Genomic DNA, 21235 nt, shown 5'->3' with positions numbered 1-21235 from the left:
TCAATTCCTAAATGTGGCATTTCTGGGTGAAAAGATATGCACATGTTAATGTGTTTGACATGCACTGCCAAATCGCCCTCCAGAAATGTGGTTCCAATTTACATACCCACCGTTGGAATATGAGTGTCCGTTTCTCGGTACTCTGCCCAGCACTCAATAATTACTCCGTTAAATCATTGCCAGTTTGAGACAAAAATGGTATTTCATTGTTGCTGTAATTTTCATTTCTTTGGCTATGAGTGTAGTTGAAAAAATTTTCAACTTGTTCATTTGTCATTTATATTTCTTAATTGGTGAGTAGCCAGTTCACATCTTTACCCTTAATTTCTACTGTGGTAGAAATTCTTATTGAAAATAAGTGTTGTTTTTTTAAATTGATTTGTAAGAGCTTAATATATTGAGAATAATAGCACTTTTCATCAATCTCTACCCCCAAAAAATCTTTCTTTATTGATAATTTAATTTACCCATTTTGTAGTTTAAGAAAAAAATTTATTTTTAGGTAATGATATATATGGGCTTCCCTGCTTGCTCAGATGGTAAAGCATCTGCCTGCAGTGCAGGAGACCCCGGTTCGATCCCTGGGTTGGGAAGATCCCCTGGAGGAAGGCATGGCAACCCACTGTAGCATTCTTGCCTGGAGAATCCCATGGACAAAGGAGCCTGGTGGGTACAGTCCATGGGGTCACAAAGAGTCAGACACAACGGAGAACACTTTCACTTTCAATCATGTATATGAATACTTCCCCTTTCGATTGCTTAAAAGCTTTCTTTATGTTATTATTATGTAAATGTTTAAGTTGATATTTTTGGTTTTCTTACATATTTATGTTTCAGCATTTCTGTCTGTAATCTACCTGTGTTATATTTTGCAATAGAGTTCATTGTATGAAACTATGCTAATTTTTAGAGAAACATTAAATAAACATAATTTTGGGGGTAAATCCATTCTTTATCCAATAACTTAGAGAGCTAGCTTATTAAATACTAATTCATATATACAATAATATCTTTTTTCCATATATACAATAGTATAGTATATTATAAATGAATATATAAATAATACATCACATGCATTAATATTTTAGGGCTTCCCAAGTGGTGCTAGTGGTAAAGAACCCATCTGCCAATGCAAGAGACGCAACAGACACAAGTTCAGTCTGGTCAGGAAGATCCCCTGGAGGAGACCACAGAACCTACTCCAGTATTCTTGCCTGGAGAATCCCCATGGACAGAGGAGCCTGGCAGGCTACAGTCCACAGGGTCCCAGAGTTGGACACGACTGAGCGCACACACACACACACATTAATATTTAGGTAATAATATATTATATATGAATTCTTATTATCCTCCTTGAGTAGTTAGTGCTATACTTTTGTAACTACTGTAGGTTCATGATAAATTATAAACAGAGTACTTAACAATGAAAGAGTCTCTCTTTCTTATTTTCTTGCCTCTTTTCCTCCACTTAGTCTTCAAATGTGGAAAGAAAATTACCCTGGCGGAGTCGCCGTCCGGCATCTGAGCGTGAAGCGTTTGTGGGCACCCAGTCCAGCCGCCGCAGACATGACGAAGGGCCTTGTTTTAGGAATCTATAGCAAAGAAAAAGAAGAAAATGAGCCTCAGTTTACAAGTGCAGGAGAGAATTTTAATAAATTGGTGTCTGGGAAGCTGAGAGAAATTTTGAACATATCTGGACCACCCCTGAAGGCAGGCAAAACCCGAACCTTTTATGGTCTACATGAGGACTTCCCCAGTGTGGTGGTGGTGGGCCTCGGCAAAAAGACGGCTGGAGTTGATGAACAGGAGAACTGGCATGAAGGCAAAGAAAACATCAGAGTCGCTGTTGCAGCGGGGTGCAGACAGATTCAGGATCTGGAGATCCCGTCCGTGGAGGTGGACCCCTGCGGAGATGCCCAGGCGGCTGCGGAAGGAGCGGTGCTCGGGCTCTATGAGTATGATGACCTGAAGCAGAAAAGGAAGGTGGTGGTGTCGGCCAAGCTCCATGGAAGTGAGGACCAGGAGGCCTGGCAGAGGGGCGTCCTCTTTGCTTCTGGGCAGAACCTGGCGCGCCGCTTGATGGAGACACCTGCCAACGAGATGACGCCAACCAAATTTGCTGAAGTTGTTGAGGAGAATCTCAAAAGCGCTAGTAGTAAAACAGATGTCCTCATCAGACCCAAGTCTTGGATTGAGGAACAGGAAATGGGATCATTTCTAAGTGTGGCCAAAGGGTCCGAAGAGCCTCCAGTCTTCCTGGAAATTCACTACAAAGGCAGTCCCAATGCAAGTGAACCTCCCTTGGTGTTTGTTGGGAAGGGGATTACCTTTGACAGTGGTGGCATCTCCATCAAGGCAGCTGCAAACATGGACCTCATGAGGGCTGACATGGGAGGAGCTGCCACTATCTGTTCAGCCATCGTGTCTGCTGCCAAGCTCGACCTGCCCATCAACATCGTAGGTTTGGCTCCTCTTTGTGAAAATATGCCCAGTGGGAAGGCCAACAAGCCTGGGGATGTTGTTAGAGCCAGGAACGGGAAGACCATACAGGTGGATAACACTGATGCCGAGGGGAGACTCATCCTGGCCGATGCGCTCTGCTACGCTCACACTTTTAACCCAAAGCTCATCATTAATGCCGCCACCCTGACAGGTGCCATGGACATAGCTTTGGGATCTGGAGCCACTGGGGTCTTTACCAACTCTTCTTGGCTGTGGAACAAACTGTTTGAGGCCAGCATTGAAACGGGTGACCGTGTCTGGAGGATGCCTCTCTTTGAACATTACACAAGACAGGTTATAGATTGCCAACTTGCTGATGTTAATAACATTGGAAAATACAGATCTGCAGGAGCATGTACAGCTGCAGCATTCCTGAAAGAATTTGTGACTCATCCTAAGTGGGCACATTTAGACATAGCAGGTGTGATGACCAACAAAGATGAGGTTCCTTATCTTCGCAAAGGCATGGCTGGGAGGCCCACCAGGACCCTGATCGAATTCCTGTTTCGATTCAGTCAAGACAGTGCTTAGTTCAGATGCTCTAAAATGCCTTCATTCTGTCTTAAATGGGCAGTGGAACTTCAGAATACTTTTGAATGAATAGATAAAAATCTTTTAAGGGAAACAAAAGATGGTATTAAAAACAGAACGAAATGAAATTTGTATGCCTTGATTTTTCATTTTATGCAGAGATTTATAAAGGTAAAGCTAGTATCTTACTTGGCAAAGATTTTTAAGATAGTCTATAAAATGATTTTTAAAAGCTATCTAATCACTTCAGAGTATATGTTTTTAATTGAGAAGCAAAATTGTATTTCAGATTTATGATGCTGAGAATATGAACAAACTAAAAGTTGCTGTGCAATTGTCAGAAACAATAAATCCAACTTTTGGTGCAAAAAAAAAAAAAAAAAAAAAAGAAAATTACCCTGGCATGACACTTGTTAAACTATCATTAAAATTAAATTTTTTTTAATTACTTAGGGGAAGAACTAATACATTTAATGTATTTTTGTCCCCATCCAGGAGGAAAGTAATCTTTTCTTTTTAAATATATTTTTATGTCATTCAAGAAAGTTTTGTAGTATTTGCCATATGCATGTTTTTTAAGCATTCCTGTATGTTATTGTAAATGGAGTATATTTTGTTGTTTTATTTTAATCACTAATTGCTGCATAAAAGAAAGTTGATTTTTACAGTTAACCTTTTAATGATTTTTGTACAATTTTTCAGTAACTGACCTATTTATTTTTTCAAAACCTTCTATTTTTAGGTGGAAAATAATATAATTTACACCAAACAATGTTTTTGTCTCTCTTTTTCCAACAGTAATATCATTTCTATTTTTCTTGACTTGCTGTATTACCTAGAATGTCCAGGAAAAAAAAATCTTTTAAATTACGATGGTCAGTATACTGAGCTTGTTTATTTTAATAGAAAGGCCTATGATATTTCACCCTAAAGTATATTTCAGTATATACATTTGAAGTGGTTTGAAGTAGTTAGGTTAAGGAAGTAACCTTCTGATCTTAGTTCCAAGTGGTTTTAGCTCGATTGGACTCGTAGGTAAATAACTTAATCCAAGATAAAGGAAACAACATGAGTTCAAAGTCAAGTACCATGTCACCAAGACCAGTCAGACATCCTGTACATAAAGGATTACCCTTGATTTCAATAACAACTGTGTCAGGATGTATAATCATTCTACATTTGATCTAGATCTGACACCTCCAATGACATCTGTTAGTTCCTAATCTCCTTGCCAGCCAGAACACGCCCCGCGTCCACCACAAACAGAACATGGTGACCATAATAAAAAGGGAAACATGTAAACAAGATTGTCCCATGGTGGGCTGGGTTTATTCAGATGGAGTCCTGGGGCTGTCATGCCCTCATTTCTTTAATCCTATAGTCATCACGAGCCGGGTGCAATTTTGGACTTCGAGAAATGAATAGCAATTCAGGTTGTTACAATTTGAAATAATTACTCTGGGAAAGACCTGAGCATATCTACTGAGCCATCTAGTGGCTACAGAGAGCACCTGAAAAGGATGTGAGTAGTGGCGTGGTCTTGAATTTCAGAACAAAAATGACAGGAACAGAGACGCAGACATAGAAACCAGGCTTGCGGACACAGGGAGGAAGGAGAGGTGTGGGACGAGTTGGGAGAGGAGCGCTGACATGTATCCACTAGCGTGTGTAAGACAGACAGCCAGTGGGAAGCTGCTGTACCACACCAGGAGCTGAGCTCCGTGCTCTGTGAGGACCTAGAGGGCTGGGATGGGAGGTAGGGAAGGAGGGTCAACGAGGAGGGGATACAGGTGTACAAATAGCTGATTCACGTTGTTGTGCAGCAGAAACGAATACGCTATTGTAAAGCTATCATCCTCCAACAAAAAAAAAAATACTGAAAAGGAAAAATGAATGGGACGACACCCACCCCCCCCCAACCCCCTAGACTGTCCCACATCAACAGGCCAGGACTTAACTTTGCACACAATAGGCGTGCCACTGTTTTTGATCTGCAAGGGATTTGATCAACGAATAGACGAATAACTGGATTGATACTTTAGCAGATACAATTTAGAGATGTGTTTATGTTACCTGTGTAACAACAGCCAATAACGAAAAACAGAAAATGTAGGCAGACGCAGTATCATATTTAACTCAGGGCCACCAACAAGGTAAAGAATAACATGAGGAAAGATAAGCAGCTAGTGTGTGTGTGTATATGCACAAACCGTGACTGCTAAGACGGTAGCATTTTAGTTAGCAAAAATGCATTCCTAATGAAGGTAAAATTCATGGTTCTTAAAGTAACCCACCAGATTTTGACAGTGATATAATTACAAAAGCTATCTTTCATCTTTTCCTTAAATTTCTGCTTCTGTCTACATAAAAACACACGACCACAAAATCAAGCAAACAAAAAGAGAGTTATCTTGGATCATAGCTGAGAATGCTGAAGAACAAAGATAAAGCAAATTGATAGCTTTTGAATCTTAATAGGGTTTGTCACCTCCTGGAGTGTGTAAATTGAAGACATCTGTCTGGCCTAAAATAAATTCCAAAAATCCCAAACTAATTGCCTCACATACACAATGCAAAACCTCAGAATTCCATGCGAAAATAAACCTTCATTTAGAAAATAAACTTCATACAATTATGACAAAAGAGGACCTGTCAATAAGCCAGTGCTTAATACAGAAGGATTATTTTGAAATAAACTTCTTCATTGCTCATTAGAATTGGAAAGAACTGTGAAAATAGATCCTTATACCCAGGTCCTTAGGCGTGTGGTGGCATTTGAAGGGGCTTAGCTAAAACTAATACACATTTACATCAGAAGCCTTGGTTGAATTTTTGGCAATTATATTAATTTATAACACACAAAAGAGGAAAATACCGTGTTTTTTTCTTATCTGACCACTGAAAAACAAATAGAAATGAAGCAAAATCATTCCTGACATAAAGGCCAGACAAGTTATATCACTGCGTCTCACATCTGTGAAGAGCTGTTCCTCCTTGTGTCAGTTCATCCCGCAGGGACTTCGTGTTGCTTGTGAAGTGATGTGAAAGAAAAAGCTATTTAAAATTTTTAACACGGGGGCCAACATTGGCAAACTCTTTCCTAGAAAGCATCTGAATGTATTAGGAATACTTTGATATGATATTGCAGGATTGAGAGACAGAGGGAGAGGGTTTCATTCATTACTGTTCTAATTCAGATACAAGAGCACCACACGGTCAGAGCCCTTTTTATAATTTTATTTTTTTTATTGGGATATAATTGCTTTACAGTGTTGCTAGTTTCCGTTGGACAACATCGTGAATCAGCCATATGTATACATATATCCCTTCCCTCATGAACCTCCCTCCCCCCACCGCCCCATTCCACCCCTAGGCCATCTCAGAGCACGGAGCTGAGCTCCCCATTCTGTGCCTCCCGCCAGCTATCTATTTCACACGTGGTCGTGGATTTATGTCTGTGTTACTCTCTCAATTCGTTCCCGCTGTCTCCTTCCCTGCCTGTGTCCACAAGTGCATTCTCTACGTCTGCACCTCTATTCCTGGCCTGCAAGTGCGTCCATCTGTACCATTTTTCTAGATTCTGTGTGCTGTGTGTCCTTAGTTGCTCAGTCACTGATCCTTTGCAATCCCATGGACTCTATAGCCCACCAGTCTCCTTTGTCCAAGGGGATTCTCCAGGCAAGAATACGGAAGTGGGTTGCCATTCCCTCCTCCAAGGGATCTTCCCAACCCAGGGATTGAACCCAGCTCTCCTGCATTGCAGGCAGATTCTTTTCCATCTGAAGCACCAGGGAAGCCCCCTAGATTCCATATATATGTGCGTTAATCTACAACAGTCATTTTTTTCTTTCTGACTTATGTCAGTCTGTATGACCAGCTCTAGGTTCAGCCACATCACTTCAACTGACTCAATTTCATTCCTTTTAATGACTGAGTAATATTTTGCATATATGTACCACATTTTCTTTATCCATTTATCTATTGAGGGACAATCAGAACTCTTAATTGCAAGCAAATCACACTAAACTTAAGCAAGTTTAACAGGAAAATGTATTGATTCACGTAGCTAAGCTACAGGAAGGACAGAATCCTGGTGTTCCCAGGGATGGCTGAATGGTGGCCGGAGGGGTTGAGGATGCTATTTGAACTAGCTTTACCTTGAAGAGATGCTACCCGTTGCAGTTCAAAAGATCTCAAGGAAAGACTTCTACTGGCTTAGCTGAGTTTTCTGCTCTTTTCTCCAGCCCCTGTGGCTTCAGAGGGAAGACTATGCAGAAGCTCAGTCACTACCCTGACCCTATCTTAGATCAGGGTGAGTGGGATTGGGGGGGCGGGTGGTCAACACAGAAAGAGAGCAGGATGGCTACTCTCAGAAGGGAACCAGGCTTTCTACTTTTCCAAAACTGCAGAGCCCGTGGGGTCTAAATGATCCTTTCCTTGTCCCCTCCTGCCCTTTCATCTGATGCCTTTTCTATATTTGCTTCTACAAATTATCTCTCTCTTGCTCTCTCTCTCCATCCTGTCCCAGTCTCAATAAACCTTGTCTCTTTAATCTTAGTCTTTTAAGTTGGTAATCAGTGTGTGATGCCGATTACAAGCTATATTTTGCTCCTGTTGTCTCCCAGGCAGGCTCTTCAGGTAGCTGGATCACAGAATGATTCAAGATGCGATTCAAATAGGCAAAGAAAATGGAGTTTCTTTGGTCTTTCAACTGGATCCAAACTTTCTTAAAAGCTCCACCCACTGGGTAGCAAAAGACTGTGATAACATATAAGTAAGATTTTCTGTTGTACTGAAGATGATGATGATGACAACAACGAGGGTGACAGGCTTCCTTCTTTTCCATACTTCTCTCAGGCAGTTAGTTCCCCCAGGCTGTCCTCATACTTGCAATCCCATCTTAGCAAAGACATAAACACATTGTTGGCTTTTGTGACAGACTGAAAAGTGTGAGATTCAGTATATCTTATTCCTCTCAGACTGTGAGACCTGAGAAAGCGGACTGGAGGTGAAGCCGGCTCATCTTCTTACAAAGAATGAAGACTTTTGATAACAGTGAACCAACTGCAAGTACTAATCGATTCTGTAGAAGTCATATAATCATAAAACAGAGAAGAAGGAAGATCAAAATGATACGATCGTCTTCCTAACTGAACTAGAGATAAGCATCTAAGAGTCACTAACAGAGACTAGCAGAGCTATAGGTGTGAGGTTATCAAAGAAAATCATACGGGTTCAGAAAAGAGGGAGAGATAACAAAATTTGTAGAACATCAATATTGTAGATGCAAAAAAAAAAAAAAAAAAAAAAAAAGCTATGAAGTAGGCTAGTAGTGAAAGAGGCAGAAAAAGAGCTTAAAAGAGAATGCATGCTAAGTCACTTTAGTCATCTCCGACTATTTGCGACTCTATGAACTGTAGCCTGCCAGGCTCCAGTGTCCATAGGATTCTCCAGGCAAGAATACCAGAATGGGTTGCCATTTCCTTCTCCAGAAAATCTTCCTGACCCAGGGATCAAACGTTGCTGGCAGATTCTTTACCATCTGAGCAAGCCAACAGGGAAACTAACAATAGGTAAATGCATATTAACAATGGTATATGGTGATTGACATAAACACACAACTATATATAAAATAGGTAACTAATAGTATAGCACAATAAGAAACTACAGTATGGTACAGGGAACTCTAATCAATCCTCTGTAATGACTCTGTTTAGATAGGAAAAGAAATTGAAAAAAGAGTGGATATGTGTATATGTATATATAACTGTCACTTTGCTATACAGGAGAAACTAACATAGCATTTTTTTTTCTAAATTAAATGTTTTATTTTGTATTGGAGTAGAGTTAATTAGGAGAAGGCAATGGCAACCCACTCTAGTACTCTTGCCTGGAGAATCCCAAGGACGGAGGAGCCTGGTGGGCTGCCGTCTATGGAGTCGCACAGAGTCAGACACAACTGAAGCGACTTAGCAGCAGCAGAATAGTTAATTAGCAGTGTTGTGATAGTTTCAGGAGAACAGCAAAGGGACTCAGCCACACATACACATGCATCCATTCTCCCCCAGGCTTCCCTGAGAGCTCAGTTGGTAAAGAAACTACCTGCAATGCAGAATACCCCTGTTTGGATTCCTGGGTTGGGAAGATCCGCTGGAGAAGGGATAGGCTACCCACTCCAGTATTCTTGGGCTTCCCTTGTGGCTCAGCTGGTAAAAAATCCCTCTGCAATGCAGGAGACCTAGGTTTGATTCCTGAGTTGGGAAGATCCCCCTGGAGAAGGGAAAGGCTACCCACTCCAGCATTCTGGCCTAGAGAATTCCAAGGACTGCACAGTTCAGGGGGTTGCAAAGAGTCAGACACAACTGAGTGACTTGCACTTTCACTTTCATTCTCCCCAAAAGGGCTTCCCAAACCTTCCTGCCAATGCAGGAGACATAGAAGTCTCAAATTTCTATGTTCTAGGGATGGGCTTCAAACCCTCAGTCAGGAAGACCCCCTGGAGGAAGGCATGGCAGCCCACTCCAGTTGTCTTGCCTGGAGAATCCCATGGACAGAGGAGCCTGGCAGGCTACAGTCTATAGGATCCCAAAGAGCTGGACACGACTGAAATGACGTAGCACACACATTCTCCCCCAAATCCGCCTCCCCCAAGGCTGGTACATAACACTGGGTGCAGTTCTCTATGTATGCAGTAGATCCTTGCTGGTTATCCATCTTAAATGGATATTCAAATGCAGTGTAACACAGCACTTTAAATAAACTATACTCCAATAAAACATTTTTTAAAATGGTCTAGAAGAAAATATCTAAATTGCTCACAGTAGTCACTGCAAAGGAGGGGATTGGTGTTGGAAAGGGTTATGAAAGTCACCTGGTGTACTTTCTCAGGATTTATTTTTTTTACAGAAAGAATCTATTCATATATTGTTTAGCACTTAAATTTAAGACTGAAAAGGGTCTGAGAAATAAACACCAATAATAGTGGCTTTCTCTTAGGAAAAGCCTACAGTTGGAGCAGGAGGATATAAGTGAAAGAAGAACTGAAGTATTTATTAGTTCCACAATCTTAGTTGCTTGAGTTTTCAAATGCATAGGATTTTTCACATAACTCAACAAATAAATTCTACAATATGTCAGCCTACATGTACCAATTCAAAAATTGATTACAGCACATAATAGATTCCATTTATATGAGGATTTTGTATAGAATAATTTAGCCAGCAATTTAGATCACTGAAGAAAGTGTGGACTTCTGACTAAACAGCTCTAAAATTATGCTATTTCTATTTAGAAAAAGATTTTTGAGTTTCCACAGAAATAAATTCCAAGTGCAGTTAAGGAACTAAATGTAAAAGCAAAATCACATATAAGTATAAATGTGCTTATTAATTTCTAGATGCAGTGGTCTTCTAAAACTTGACTCAAAGAAAATGCATGTATGGAAAATCTATTAACATGTAAAATTTATTTCTATGAGAAAAGATACAATACGGAATGTTAAGAGGAAAAAAAGACTGTGAAAAGAATACTTGAAACATTTAAACATAAAGAATTAATAACCAGATAAATATAGAAAATCTGCAGTAAGAAAAAGACAAATTAATAAAGGAAAAAGAAGAGGGAATGCAAACAGCCAATGCACACAGAAAATGATGCTCAATTTCTCTTGTAATTCAGGGAACACAGCTTAAAATAGCATGGAATTTTCTCCTTCTTAGATTGGCAAAATAAAAGGGACCATTAATAACCAGTATCGGTGGATGTCAAACAATCAGTTCATATATAGTATTACCATTAGTTTAATTATTTTGGAAGATAACTCAGAAAAACTCAGAATTACTCATTATAGGATGAGATATAATTTCATCCTCCTATTATCAGAACAACTCAGAATTACTTATTACAGGATGAGATATAATTTCATCCTCCTAATATAAAAAACAAAATAAAATTATCTCTCTCAAGGTACAAATGCATAAACTTGTACAGAAATGGGTTCACAGGGATCAACGGTCACCTCCAAGGTCACTGGTCTTGAAGAGATAGGTCACAGAGCTTGGGAAGACGTGCCAGAAAAACAAGGGAGTGATTCACTTTCTCTCACTGTTTGGGGTTTTAGAGAGAAAATAGAATCCATATGTTCCTCCCAGAATAAAAAGGAAAAGATTATTATGATATTGAAAAGTCACAATTACATGTTTATGGAGGCTTAAGACGACAGTAGCTATTTGAATCCTCAGACCCTGAACCTGGCGTCCCCAGCCTGGCTCTGCAGCAACTCTTCCATGAGACCTTGGGAAAATCATTCAGCAACTATGGATGTCAATTTCCTCACCTGGAAAAATGGAAATTTCATAACTAGCATGTTATCATTTATCACTGCTTTGAGAACTAAGTGCATTGTTATCTGAAAGGGTTTTACAATCTATAAAGTGCTATTCCAATGTCAGAATCGTGAATAACTACACATATAATTTTCAGTTAATGTCTAGCTCTCGAGGAATGTTTTTTTAATATAATTATTTATTTATTTTTGGCTTTGCTGGGTCTTCATTGCTGCCTGGGCTTTTCTCCAGTTGTGAGCAGGGGCTACTCTCTAGTGGCAGTGTGGAGGCTTCTCATTGTGGTGGCTTCTTGGGTTGCAAAGCTCAGGCTCTAGGGCTCACAGGCTTCAGTAGCTGTGACTCCCAGGCTCTACAGCACAGACTCAATAGTTGTGGGGCATGCACTTAGTTCCTCTGAGGCATGAAGGACCTTCCTGCATCAGGGATCGAACCTGTGTCTCCTGAATTGGCAGGAAGATTCTTTACCACTCAGCCACCAAGGAAGCCTGGTGATAAAGACTTTAAAAGCCATATTTCAAGCTCAAATAAAGTCTGCTTAAAGTAGATTAATCCAACATCCACTGAATCATCGAAAAAGCAAGAGAATTCCAGAAAAACATCTACTTCTGCTTTATTGACTATGCCAAAAACTTTGACTGTGTGGATGACAATAAACTGTGGAAAATCCTGAAAGACTGGGAACACCAGACCACCTGACCTGCCTCTTGAGAAACCTGTATGCAGGTCAGGAAGCAACAGTTAGAACTGGACATGGAACAACAGACTGGTTCCAAATAGGAAAAGGAGTACGTCAAGGCTGTATATTGTCACTGTGCTTAATTAACTTACATGCAGAGTACATCATGAGAAACGCTGGGCTGGATGAAGCACAAGCTGGAATCAAGATTGCCAGGAGAAATATCAATAACCTCAGAAATGCAGATGACACCACTCCTATGGCAGAAAGTGAAGAACTAAAGAGCCTCTTGATGAAAGTGAAAGAGGAGAATGAAAAAGTTGGCTTAAAGCTCAACATTCAGAAAACAAAGATCATGTCATCCAGTCCCATCGCTTCATGGCAAATAGATGGAGAAACAGTGGAAACAACGGCAGACTTTATTTTCTTGCGCTCCAAAGTTACTGAAAATGATGACTGCAGCCATGAAATTAAAAGACACTTACTCCTTGAAATAAAAGTTATGACCAACCTAGATAGCATAATATTAAAAAGCAGAGACATTACTTTGCCAACAAAGGTCTGTCTAGTCAAGGCTATGGTTTTTCCAGTATTCATGTATGGATGTGAGAGTTGGACTATAAAGAAAGTTGAGCTCTGAAGAATTGATGCTTTTGAACTGTGGTGCTAGAGAAGACTCTTGAGAGTCTGTGGACAGCAAGGAAATCCAACCAGTCCACCCTGAATGTTCATTGGAAGGACTGATGTTGAAGTTGAAACTCCAATACTTTGACCACCTGATGCGAAGAACTGACTCCTTGGAAAAGACCTGATGCTGGGAAAGATTGAATGCGAGAGGAGAAGGGGACGACAGAGGATGAGATGGTTGGATGGCATCACTGACTCAATGGACATGAGTTTGAGTAAACTCCGGGAGTTGGTGATGGACAGGGAGGCCTGGCGTGCTGCAGTCCATGGAGTCACAAAGAGTCGGACACGACTGAGTGACTGAACTGAACTGAACTGGACTGAAAGTAGATTATGGAAAGTTTGATTGATTCTCTGTTCTGTCTCTCCCTCTCTCCCTTCCTCTTTTCCTTCTCTTTTCTTTCCTTCTTACCTTCTTCTACTTTGTTGTTTAAGTTTTTAAACTACAATGAAAATTTTAAAGGTTTTAGATACTATGAATAAAGCAAAATTAATAAAAAAAATACTCTTGTTAATACCACCTAGACTTAACAACTATTAATATTTTTCTCTTGGTTGTTTTCAAGATAAAGAAAAAGATATCATTCCTTTTAAACACTATCTCTAGTCTGTTTCCTTTCTTTACTTACCAACAATGATCATAAGTCTACTTAATAAACTCCAGCACTATTTATAACTTCATGTACATAATATATCCATTAAGATCCCTATGGCTGTGAGTACTGTTCCTTATGGATGTTTTTAAAAAACCATATATGAATTATATATTACAGCTCCCAACTGTTTATTTGAGTTGAAGTTACAACGTTTGCAAAACCTGGAGTTATGGTTTCATGCACCACTTTTTAGGTCAGAAGCTTTGAAATAGGAAAGAATGAACATTTACGAATCCTCTATTATATGGCAGTAGACACTGATCTGCATTATTTCAGTTTTTAAGATAACCACATAGAAGTTTTGTCTCCTCGTTGGCCAAATTGGCTAAAGATGTTGTTAGGTTGTTACAGAAGCTCTTCACTTCTCAGATGAATACCAGGTCTGAGCCACCCTGGCTCCCTTGCACAGTTACAGAGTCTAACAGGTTTGCCTGTGTCCTCTTTTGCCTCCTCTAGTTTCTTTCCATGTTAGTCGGAGTGAGGTCTTGACACTTCTACCCAAGGCCCTCTTGTAGCTTGTCACCTAGAGTTAAGAATTTGGACAATGGCTGCAAAGAGCCTGCACCACTCGGCCCCTGTTCCCTCTCTCTGACCTGTCTCCTGGCGCTTCCATTACAGCTGCACTGGCCTCTGTGCATTTCCAAGGACACCCCAGGCATGCCCCTGCCCAGAACACTATCAAGGTGCTACCAGTTGTCTTCTTCTGCTTGAGCATTCTGCCCTCAGATATCCTCAAGTCATGCTCTCCACTTCTCCAAGTCTTTTCTCAACATTATCTTCACCGGGAGGTTCATTGTAGCCAGCTGCTGCCTTCTGGCTCTCTGTATATCTGTCTCTCCTTAGGAAGCATCACTTTATGACACATTTACTGATTCTGCCTGTCCTTCTCCCCCAAAGAAGTCAGTTTCATGAAGCCAGGGATTTTTGGTTTTGGTTTGTTTTGTTTTTAAAGCCCCAAGTAGCTAGAATAGTGCAGTCACATAGTCAGTGCTCAGAAAATAGTTACTAAATAAATCACTCTTCAAGTCTATTTAACCAGTTAGGTGTGGGTATGGAGTCCAAAATGAGTATCTAATCCCAAACAGTGGATTCTTTTGTGCCAAACAGCCTCCAAGAGAATCTCCCCAGCAAAAGATCATAGTTCACGGTGGGAACTGTTGCTGCAGACTTCAGAGAATAACTGAGTAATATCTTCATCAACAAGAGAGAAAATGGGAAAGATTACACATGTGGAAAACCCAGTGGTTTCATCCTGCTCAGAGGATGGGGTGGGGGTGGGGGTGGGGAATGGAGGGGGAGTTGTGTTCGACTCCCAGCACTTGACCCTGGAAGACTGAATCTATAAGCAGATAAACAGACACCTGCCCTTCACACTGTGAGACCGAGAACCAGATGTGAACGTTTCCATATCACTCAGAAAGACCCTGTTTTTCTCCTGATTTAATTCAAACCTTCTCTTGCCTGGACGTAAACTCAGAGAATCATTAGAAGAGTACCAATACATGAGGAAAAGATATCAAGGAAAGAAAATAAATAGCCAGATGTTTTAGAAATACCTTTGATTCATATCAAGCTTGAAGGACTTAAGCAGTTATTGCTCACGTGGGATAGAACTATTTGGGAGTATCCTTTTTTTGTCTAAAGTCTCCCTTTTCCCTAAATCACGTACACGTCTTATTTTCAGGGTCACCCTGCTTCTCCTGCAGTGTGCTTCCTTTGACTGCAAGCTGATAGGGGCAGAGTTTCGCCCAGGTTCTGCAGATCCAGAGGACAGAGTTAGAACCCCCCCAGGGAGTCCACTCTGTGTTTCAGGAGAAATCACGGCTCATCTGTTGAAAATCGTAGAAACCAGCCTATGAATTATTCTCCAAGGCCATTCCACTCTCATGCATCTACCACCAAGCACCATAGTTCACTTCTTTTGTTCCTTTTACACATCAAATTGTGACAAATGCAAGTGGAAAGTTTCCAGGAAAAATAAGTTTATCTTTACAAAACTCTATGGTACCCCATGGCAATTCATTATTTTTCAATTAAATTTACTGCTCGCTGGCAGTTGCCCTAGTTTAATTTTCTGCTGTTTGTTTACCGAACAGGGAAACACATAATACAAAGCGTAATAAAAGTCAGATTGAGTTAATTAAATGTGGAACCAGGAAACTCTAACTCTGCCTTTTGAACAGTTTTCTCATTAGATCTCCTTGAAAAATATCATTCTTAGCTGAAATTTATTTTGACATTTGCAATACATTATTCACTCGGGTCACATTTTCTTTTCTACAACCCCAGGAAAGGAGTTGACATTAATTCACATGAGTTTGTCAGGGGATGAAGGGGGTGACAGAGTGGGGACACCCAAACATTGAGATCAACTCAGGGTTCTTCTAGGGCAAGGAAGGGGGTGGTGTTGTCACCTTCTTTCACAGGGCTACGGTGCGTCCAGTGACCAGGACACATCGAGAAGTATTAGAAGGACTTCCCTGGTAGTCCAATGGCTAAAACTCTATGCTTCCAAGGCAGGTGGCCCCCGGGCCGCCTGGTCCATCCCTGGTCAGGGAACTAGATCATGCATATTGAAACTAAAAGATTCTGAGTGCTTCAACCAAGACCCAATGCAGCCAAATAAATTAAAAAAAAAAAAAAAGGCACTGTAGGACAGACTCTATAATTAGATTGCTTCATTTCAAGACATCTTTAGAAACTCTTTGATGCCAGTCTTGTGACTATGTTGATTTTTTCATGCAGAATATCAGCATTTTGAAAGCAAGAACAAAATGCAAACCTGTAAGAGATTGCTTTGGGGAAGTAGGGCAATGAATTCAGAAATTTATAAAAACTCAGTGGCGTTTCTTGGGTCAAATCTGTCATGTGGCTATAAAGTGCATTTGAATATATAACTTCAAAGGGCTTAGGGACTTAGGATGGAAAGTTGAATAAACTTCTGTTCATCTTATGATATTGAACCACATATATTCAATTAGAGTATATACATTATTTTCCAGGCCCATGGTTGGATTTTAATATATGCTAGGGTTATTTAGAGGTGTAGTTTTTAAGGAGAACCTTCTGGGAATCTCTCAGAAATTCTGTCACAATATATAGCAGTCTTATTTAAAGACCCTGATGCTGGGAAAGATTGAGGGCAAGGAGGAAAAGGGTGTGACAGAGGATGAGATGGTTGGATGGCATCACCAACTCAATGGACATAAAGATAGTGAAGGACAGGGAAACCTGGTGTGCTGCAGTCCATGTGGACACAAAGAGTCAGACACGACCTAGTGACTAAACACCAATGCATATAAAAAAAAAAAGTGATAGTCACTCAGTCATATCCGACTCTTTGCAACCCCATGGATTTTAACCCACCAGGTTCCTCTGTCCATGGGATTCTCCAGGAAAGAATACTGGAGTGCATTGCCATTTCCTTCTCCAGGGGATCTTCCTGACCCAGGGAGCAAACCCAGGTCTCCCACACTGCAGGAAGATTCTTTACTCTCTGAGCCACCAGGGAAGCTCCAGGTAATGTATATATGTCAATCCTAATCTCCCAATTCGTCCTGCCTTGCTTTTCCCCTTCTGTGTCCACACGTCCATTCTCTACGTTTACAGAACCTGACTGAGAACTCAAGAAATAAAAAGTTTTCAGAGGCTCAAGTGAGAATTCTTCCAGGCCAAAGTGGAGATTAAGTGGAACTAAGGACAAACACCCGAGGGACCCTTCTAGAAATATGAGAAGGTCCCCATTGATGCAGAGAGCACTTCAGTAGCACTGAGGATCCTGGATACTCTCGCAAGCCACGGGATGTTTGTGAACCCCTGGAAGTGCTGCGGGTTAGCAACCAGGGGCACTGTCCCAGCTCACTGCATGTTGCCACAACAAACAAAGGAAATCAACTACTTGTCACTCAGGTGACACCCCACAGCCGGCTCCAGCTGGGGCTTCATCCTGACTCCTGACACACAGACGATTCTCTAATCTGGCAAAGCTAGCAGAAATCTGAACTTCCCGACTGTCTTTATCTGGACCTTCAATACTTAAAAAGAAGACTCATGGAAGTTTTTAAAAGAATTTCTCTTAATTCTGGATGCAAGACAAACATGTAAGATGAGCGAAAAGAGAAAGATAGCAAGAGTATGAAGAATTTGGGTGAGACTTAGAAAATGAAATCATGGTTGCCAGGAGAAAGGGATAGTTAGGGAGTTTGGAAAGGTCATGTACTATATTTAAAATGGATAACCAACAAGGATCTACTGTATAGCACATGGAACTCTGCTCAATGTTATATGGCAGCCTGGATGGGAGTTTTGGGGGAGAATGGATACATATATATGTATGGCTGAGTTCCTTTGCTATTCACCTGAAACTATCACAAGACTATTCATCAGCTATACCCCAATACAAAATATAAAGTTCCAAAAAAAATTTAGGTGGTTCAAAAGAGGAGGTGTCATAAAGGAATTAATTTCTAGCATGAGATTATATTCCTTCTGAGGACAAAGCTCTATGTCACCTCGAAGCAGACTTTGGCTGTACTCAAGACTAACAAGATGAAACTCACCAAAGGAGAGCTAAGCTCCCATCATTGCATGCAAGGCACTAGTTTCACAAATGCAGCATCATTTTAGCATGTCTTGGAAATGGAACAAAAGTGGAAATTCAAGTGAGTTTTAGTCAACAGTAAGTTTCAACTGCTTGCTGAGTGGTGTGAAAACAGTTAATACAACCTTATGCTGGATATAGGGCTTCCCAGGTGGTGCTAGTGGTAAAGAAAAAGTGAAAGTCGCTCAGTCATATCCGACTGTTTGCGACCCTATGGACTATACAGTCCATGGAATTCTCCAGGCCAGAATACTGGAGTGGTAGCCTTTCCCCTCTCCAGGGGATCTTCCCAACCTAGGGATTGAACCCAGGTCTCCCACATTGCTGCCAGATTCTTTAGCAGTTAAGCCACAAGGGAAGCCCAAGAATACTGGAGAGGGTAGAGTATCCCTTCTCCAGCGGATCTTCCAGACCCAGGAATCAAACCAGGGTCTACTGCATTGCAGGCGAATTCTTCACCAGCTGAGCTACTAGGGATGCAGGAGACATGAGACTCAGCTGTGATCCCTGGGTCAGGAAGATCCCCTAGAGGAGAACATGGCAACCCACTCCAGTATTCTTGCCTGGAGAATTCCATGACTAGAAAAACCGGATAGGCTATAGTTCATAGGGTTGCAAAGAGTTGGACAGGACTGAAGCAACTTAGCATACACACAAGCACACATGCTGGATATATAGAAGTAGAATTGAGACTTCCATAGTGGTCCAGTGGTTAAGACGCCTTGCTTTCACTGCAGGGGGCGTGGGTTCAATCTTTGGTTGGGGAACTAAGATCCCAGATGCTCTACAGTGTAGCCAAAATAAATTTAAAAAATTTTATACATATGTATATATATATATATATATACACACATACACACACATATATATATGCAGGGTATATAGAAGTAAAATTGCAACTGTAGTGACTCTGTATTGGTCTCATCATTGCTGAAGCACAAAGAATGAAGGATGACCAGAATGGTGAGAACAGTATATGTTTGAACGAAGAGTGATGCCAAGATGCTGTAGAAGTCTATGTTTTGTTTAGCCAAGAGAGAACATGAAACATCTTTCCTAAAGTTTAACTGGGTGGCTGTATAGAAGGAGAATCATACTTAAATTTTACAACTCAAATAATAAAACTAGGTCAAAATAATGAGATATGTTGATCCACTAGAAAGAAAGGACTTTCTAGTATAGCTATTCAAGATAAACTAGGGTTGGGATTTGTATGTTCTCTGTTACTGGAAGCATCTAAGAATAGACAGGGTGAGAGTTGCTCAAACCTTGGAGTTGAACTTAATGGCCGTTACAGCTGTTCCGTTTCTATGATTGTTTGAGTCTTAATTATAAGCCCTTAAAGGGCCGTGCTATGTAATGTATTTTTACATTCCAGAGAACCTTCCCCAGTTTAAGCATTTAACACAGCATGTTGATATTTACGGCTAGATTGTTTTTCCTTGACTCCTTGGGGCATGGAAGTTTTGCCAAGTTTTAAACAATTAGTTACAAATAGAAAAGAGAAACTCCTAAAAGAACTATGAGAGGAAGATTATAGCATTTGTCAATCAAGTCAGCAAAATCTCGACTGATCATCAGAAAGCATATTAACCTTAAGAGATAAACATCATGACAGGTGGAGCAGAAGAAGACCTCTTTTGCTGTATTTTAATATATAAGAGATACTCTGTGGCTCAGATAGTAAAGAATCTGCCTGCAATGTGGGAGACCCGGGTTCAATCCCCGGATCAGGAAGATCCCCTGGAGAAGGGAATGGCAACCTACTCCAGTATTCTTGCCTGGAGAACCCCATGGACAGAGGAGTCTGGTGGGCAACAGCCCACAGGGGTGCAAAGAGTCGGACACAGCTGAGCACACACACAAATTTTTTTTAATGTAATACTATAAGATAATGACTTTTGTGTATGTTAGTCAGTAATGTCTGGCTCTTTGCAACCCCATGGACTGTAGCCCGCCAGGCTCCTCTGTCCATGGGATTGTCCAGGTAAGAATACTGGAGTGGGTTGCCATTTCCTTCTGCAGGGGATTTTCCCAACCATTGAACCCTTGTTATAGTTTCCTTTTATTTAAGTTTTAAGTTTATGTTTTGTAAATAAATTCACAGGATTTATTCTTGTCAAACAAATGACTTTATTAAAGGATCTGATTGAACAAAGAATGTGATTTTGATATTTTTAATACTTTGAAGACAAAGTATATCCCTTTGGTTACAATAATTCACCACAAGTTCAAAGTGCATTCTCCAATCTAAGAAGTAGTGATTCTGCTCACTTACCTGGGCTCCTGGCTTGTTATCATAGAATTGATAATGGAGATTAGCCTGATGGGAGTAATTATCATTTAGAATTGTATATATTTATAAGGAAAGTCAAATATTTAAAATTCTATATTCCTAGGAAAGCCCACAAAGAATAACTTACTTCTGTAGCAAAAAAAAAAAGGGGGGGGGAGGGGGAGGGAAGGAAGAAAAAAGAAAAAGAAGAATTAAGCTATTACAGAAAAATCCAAACAAACATTTTGGCCAACCCAATAGATTTGGTAAGAGTAGCCATTCAAGTTATTATGCATTATTCTCACTCTGTCAATGAGGAGAAAGTGATAATAGCAATGTCATAAGCCAGAAACAAATAAGCTGAACCTGCTTTGCTATATAGTTTTTAAAATATTTGTAGTATTTTTAAACATTTGAATTTAATGCCAGCATCAGAAAATCAGGAGACTTCATAATTTTGCATTATAAAATCTTCATTTTCATTTCATGTGAAAAATCAAAAGATCTGACCACACTGGGACTCCACTGCCTTATGGCAACAATGATTGGCAATTAAATTGTCCCCTCATGAGAAAGAGCATGCTCTTGCCACTTTGCCAAATACTCCATGACCTTCAAATGCACTAGACTTGGCCTGTCTCACTTCGGCACAAGCTTGCAGCTTCACCCCTGCAGGGACTGAATTTCTGACCCTGAGCTCAACTACACACATGTACATGTGTGAAGCATTCGGCCAGCCTGTACCCCATTATCCCACTAGCCAGCTCTGTATACACCCTTCATTGTGGCGTCTAGAGGGAGCTTCTGGAACGAAGGTGATTCTCAAGCACCACCCTCCCCCTGCCACCCCCATGACTGCTCCCACCACGAGAGTACCCTGAGAGGAGCCTCACAGTCCACATGGGTGAGCAAGGCACCTGACCATCTGTCTGCCTGAAAAGGTTCAAGATGACCCACAGAATG

General features: G+C 40.7%; 1 protein-coding gene across 1 annotated transcript; it reads left to right on the top strand.

The window, feature by feature from the left end:
* Window positions 1-1496: 1496 nt before the first annotated feature.
* Window positions 1497-3426, top strand: LOC122694756 (cytosol aminopeptidase-like). The gene has a single exon (XM_043903893.1). The coding sequence runs from the start codon at window positions 1567-1569 to the stop codon at window positions 3031-3033; it is 1467 nt and encodes a 488-aa protein (XP_043759828.1). The 5' UTR covers window positions 1497-1566; the 3' UTR covers window positions 3034-3426.
* The last annotated feature ends 17809 nt before the right edge of the window (window positions 3427-21235 follow it).

Source organism: Cervus elaphus, chromosome 5, assembly GCF_910594005.1.
Source record: "Cervus elaphus chromosome 5, mCerEla1.1, whole genome shotgun sequence".
NCBI classification, from domain to species: domain Eukaryota; kingdom Metazoa; phylum Chordata; class Mammalia; order Artiodactyla; family Cervidae; genus Cervus; species Cervus elaphus.
The sequence above is the reverse complement of the archived record's forward strand: the minus strand, read 5'-3'. Positions and strand labels throughout refer to the sequence as shown.

Coding starts and splice junctions, on each gene's coding strand:
- LOC122694756 (XM_043903893.1), top strand. CDS start 1,567: ATGACGAAGGGCCTTGTTTTAGGAATCTATAGCAAAGAAAAAGAAGAA.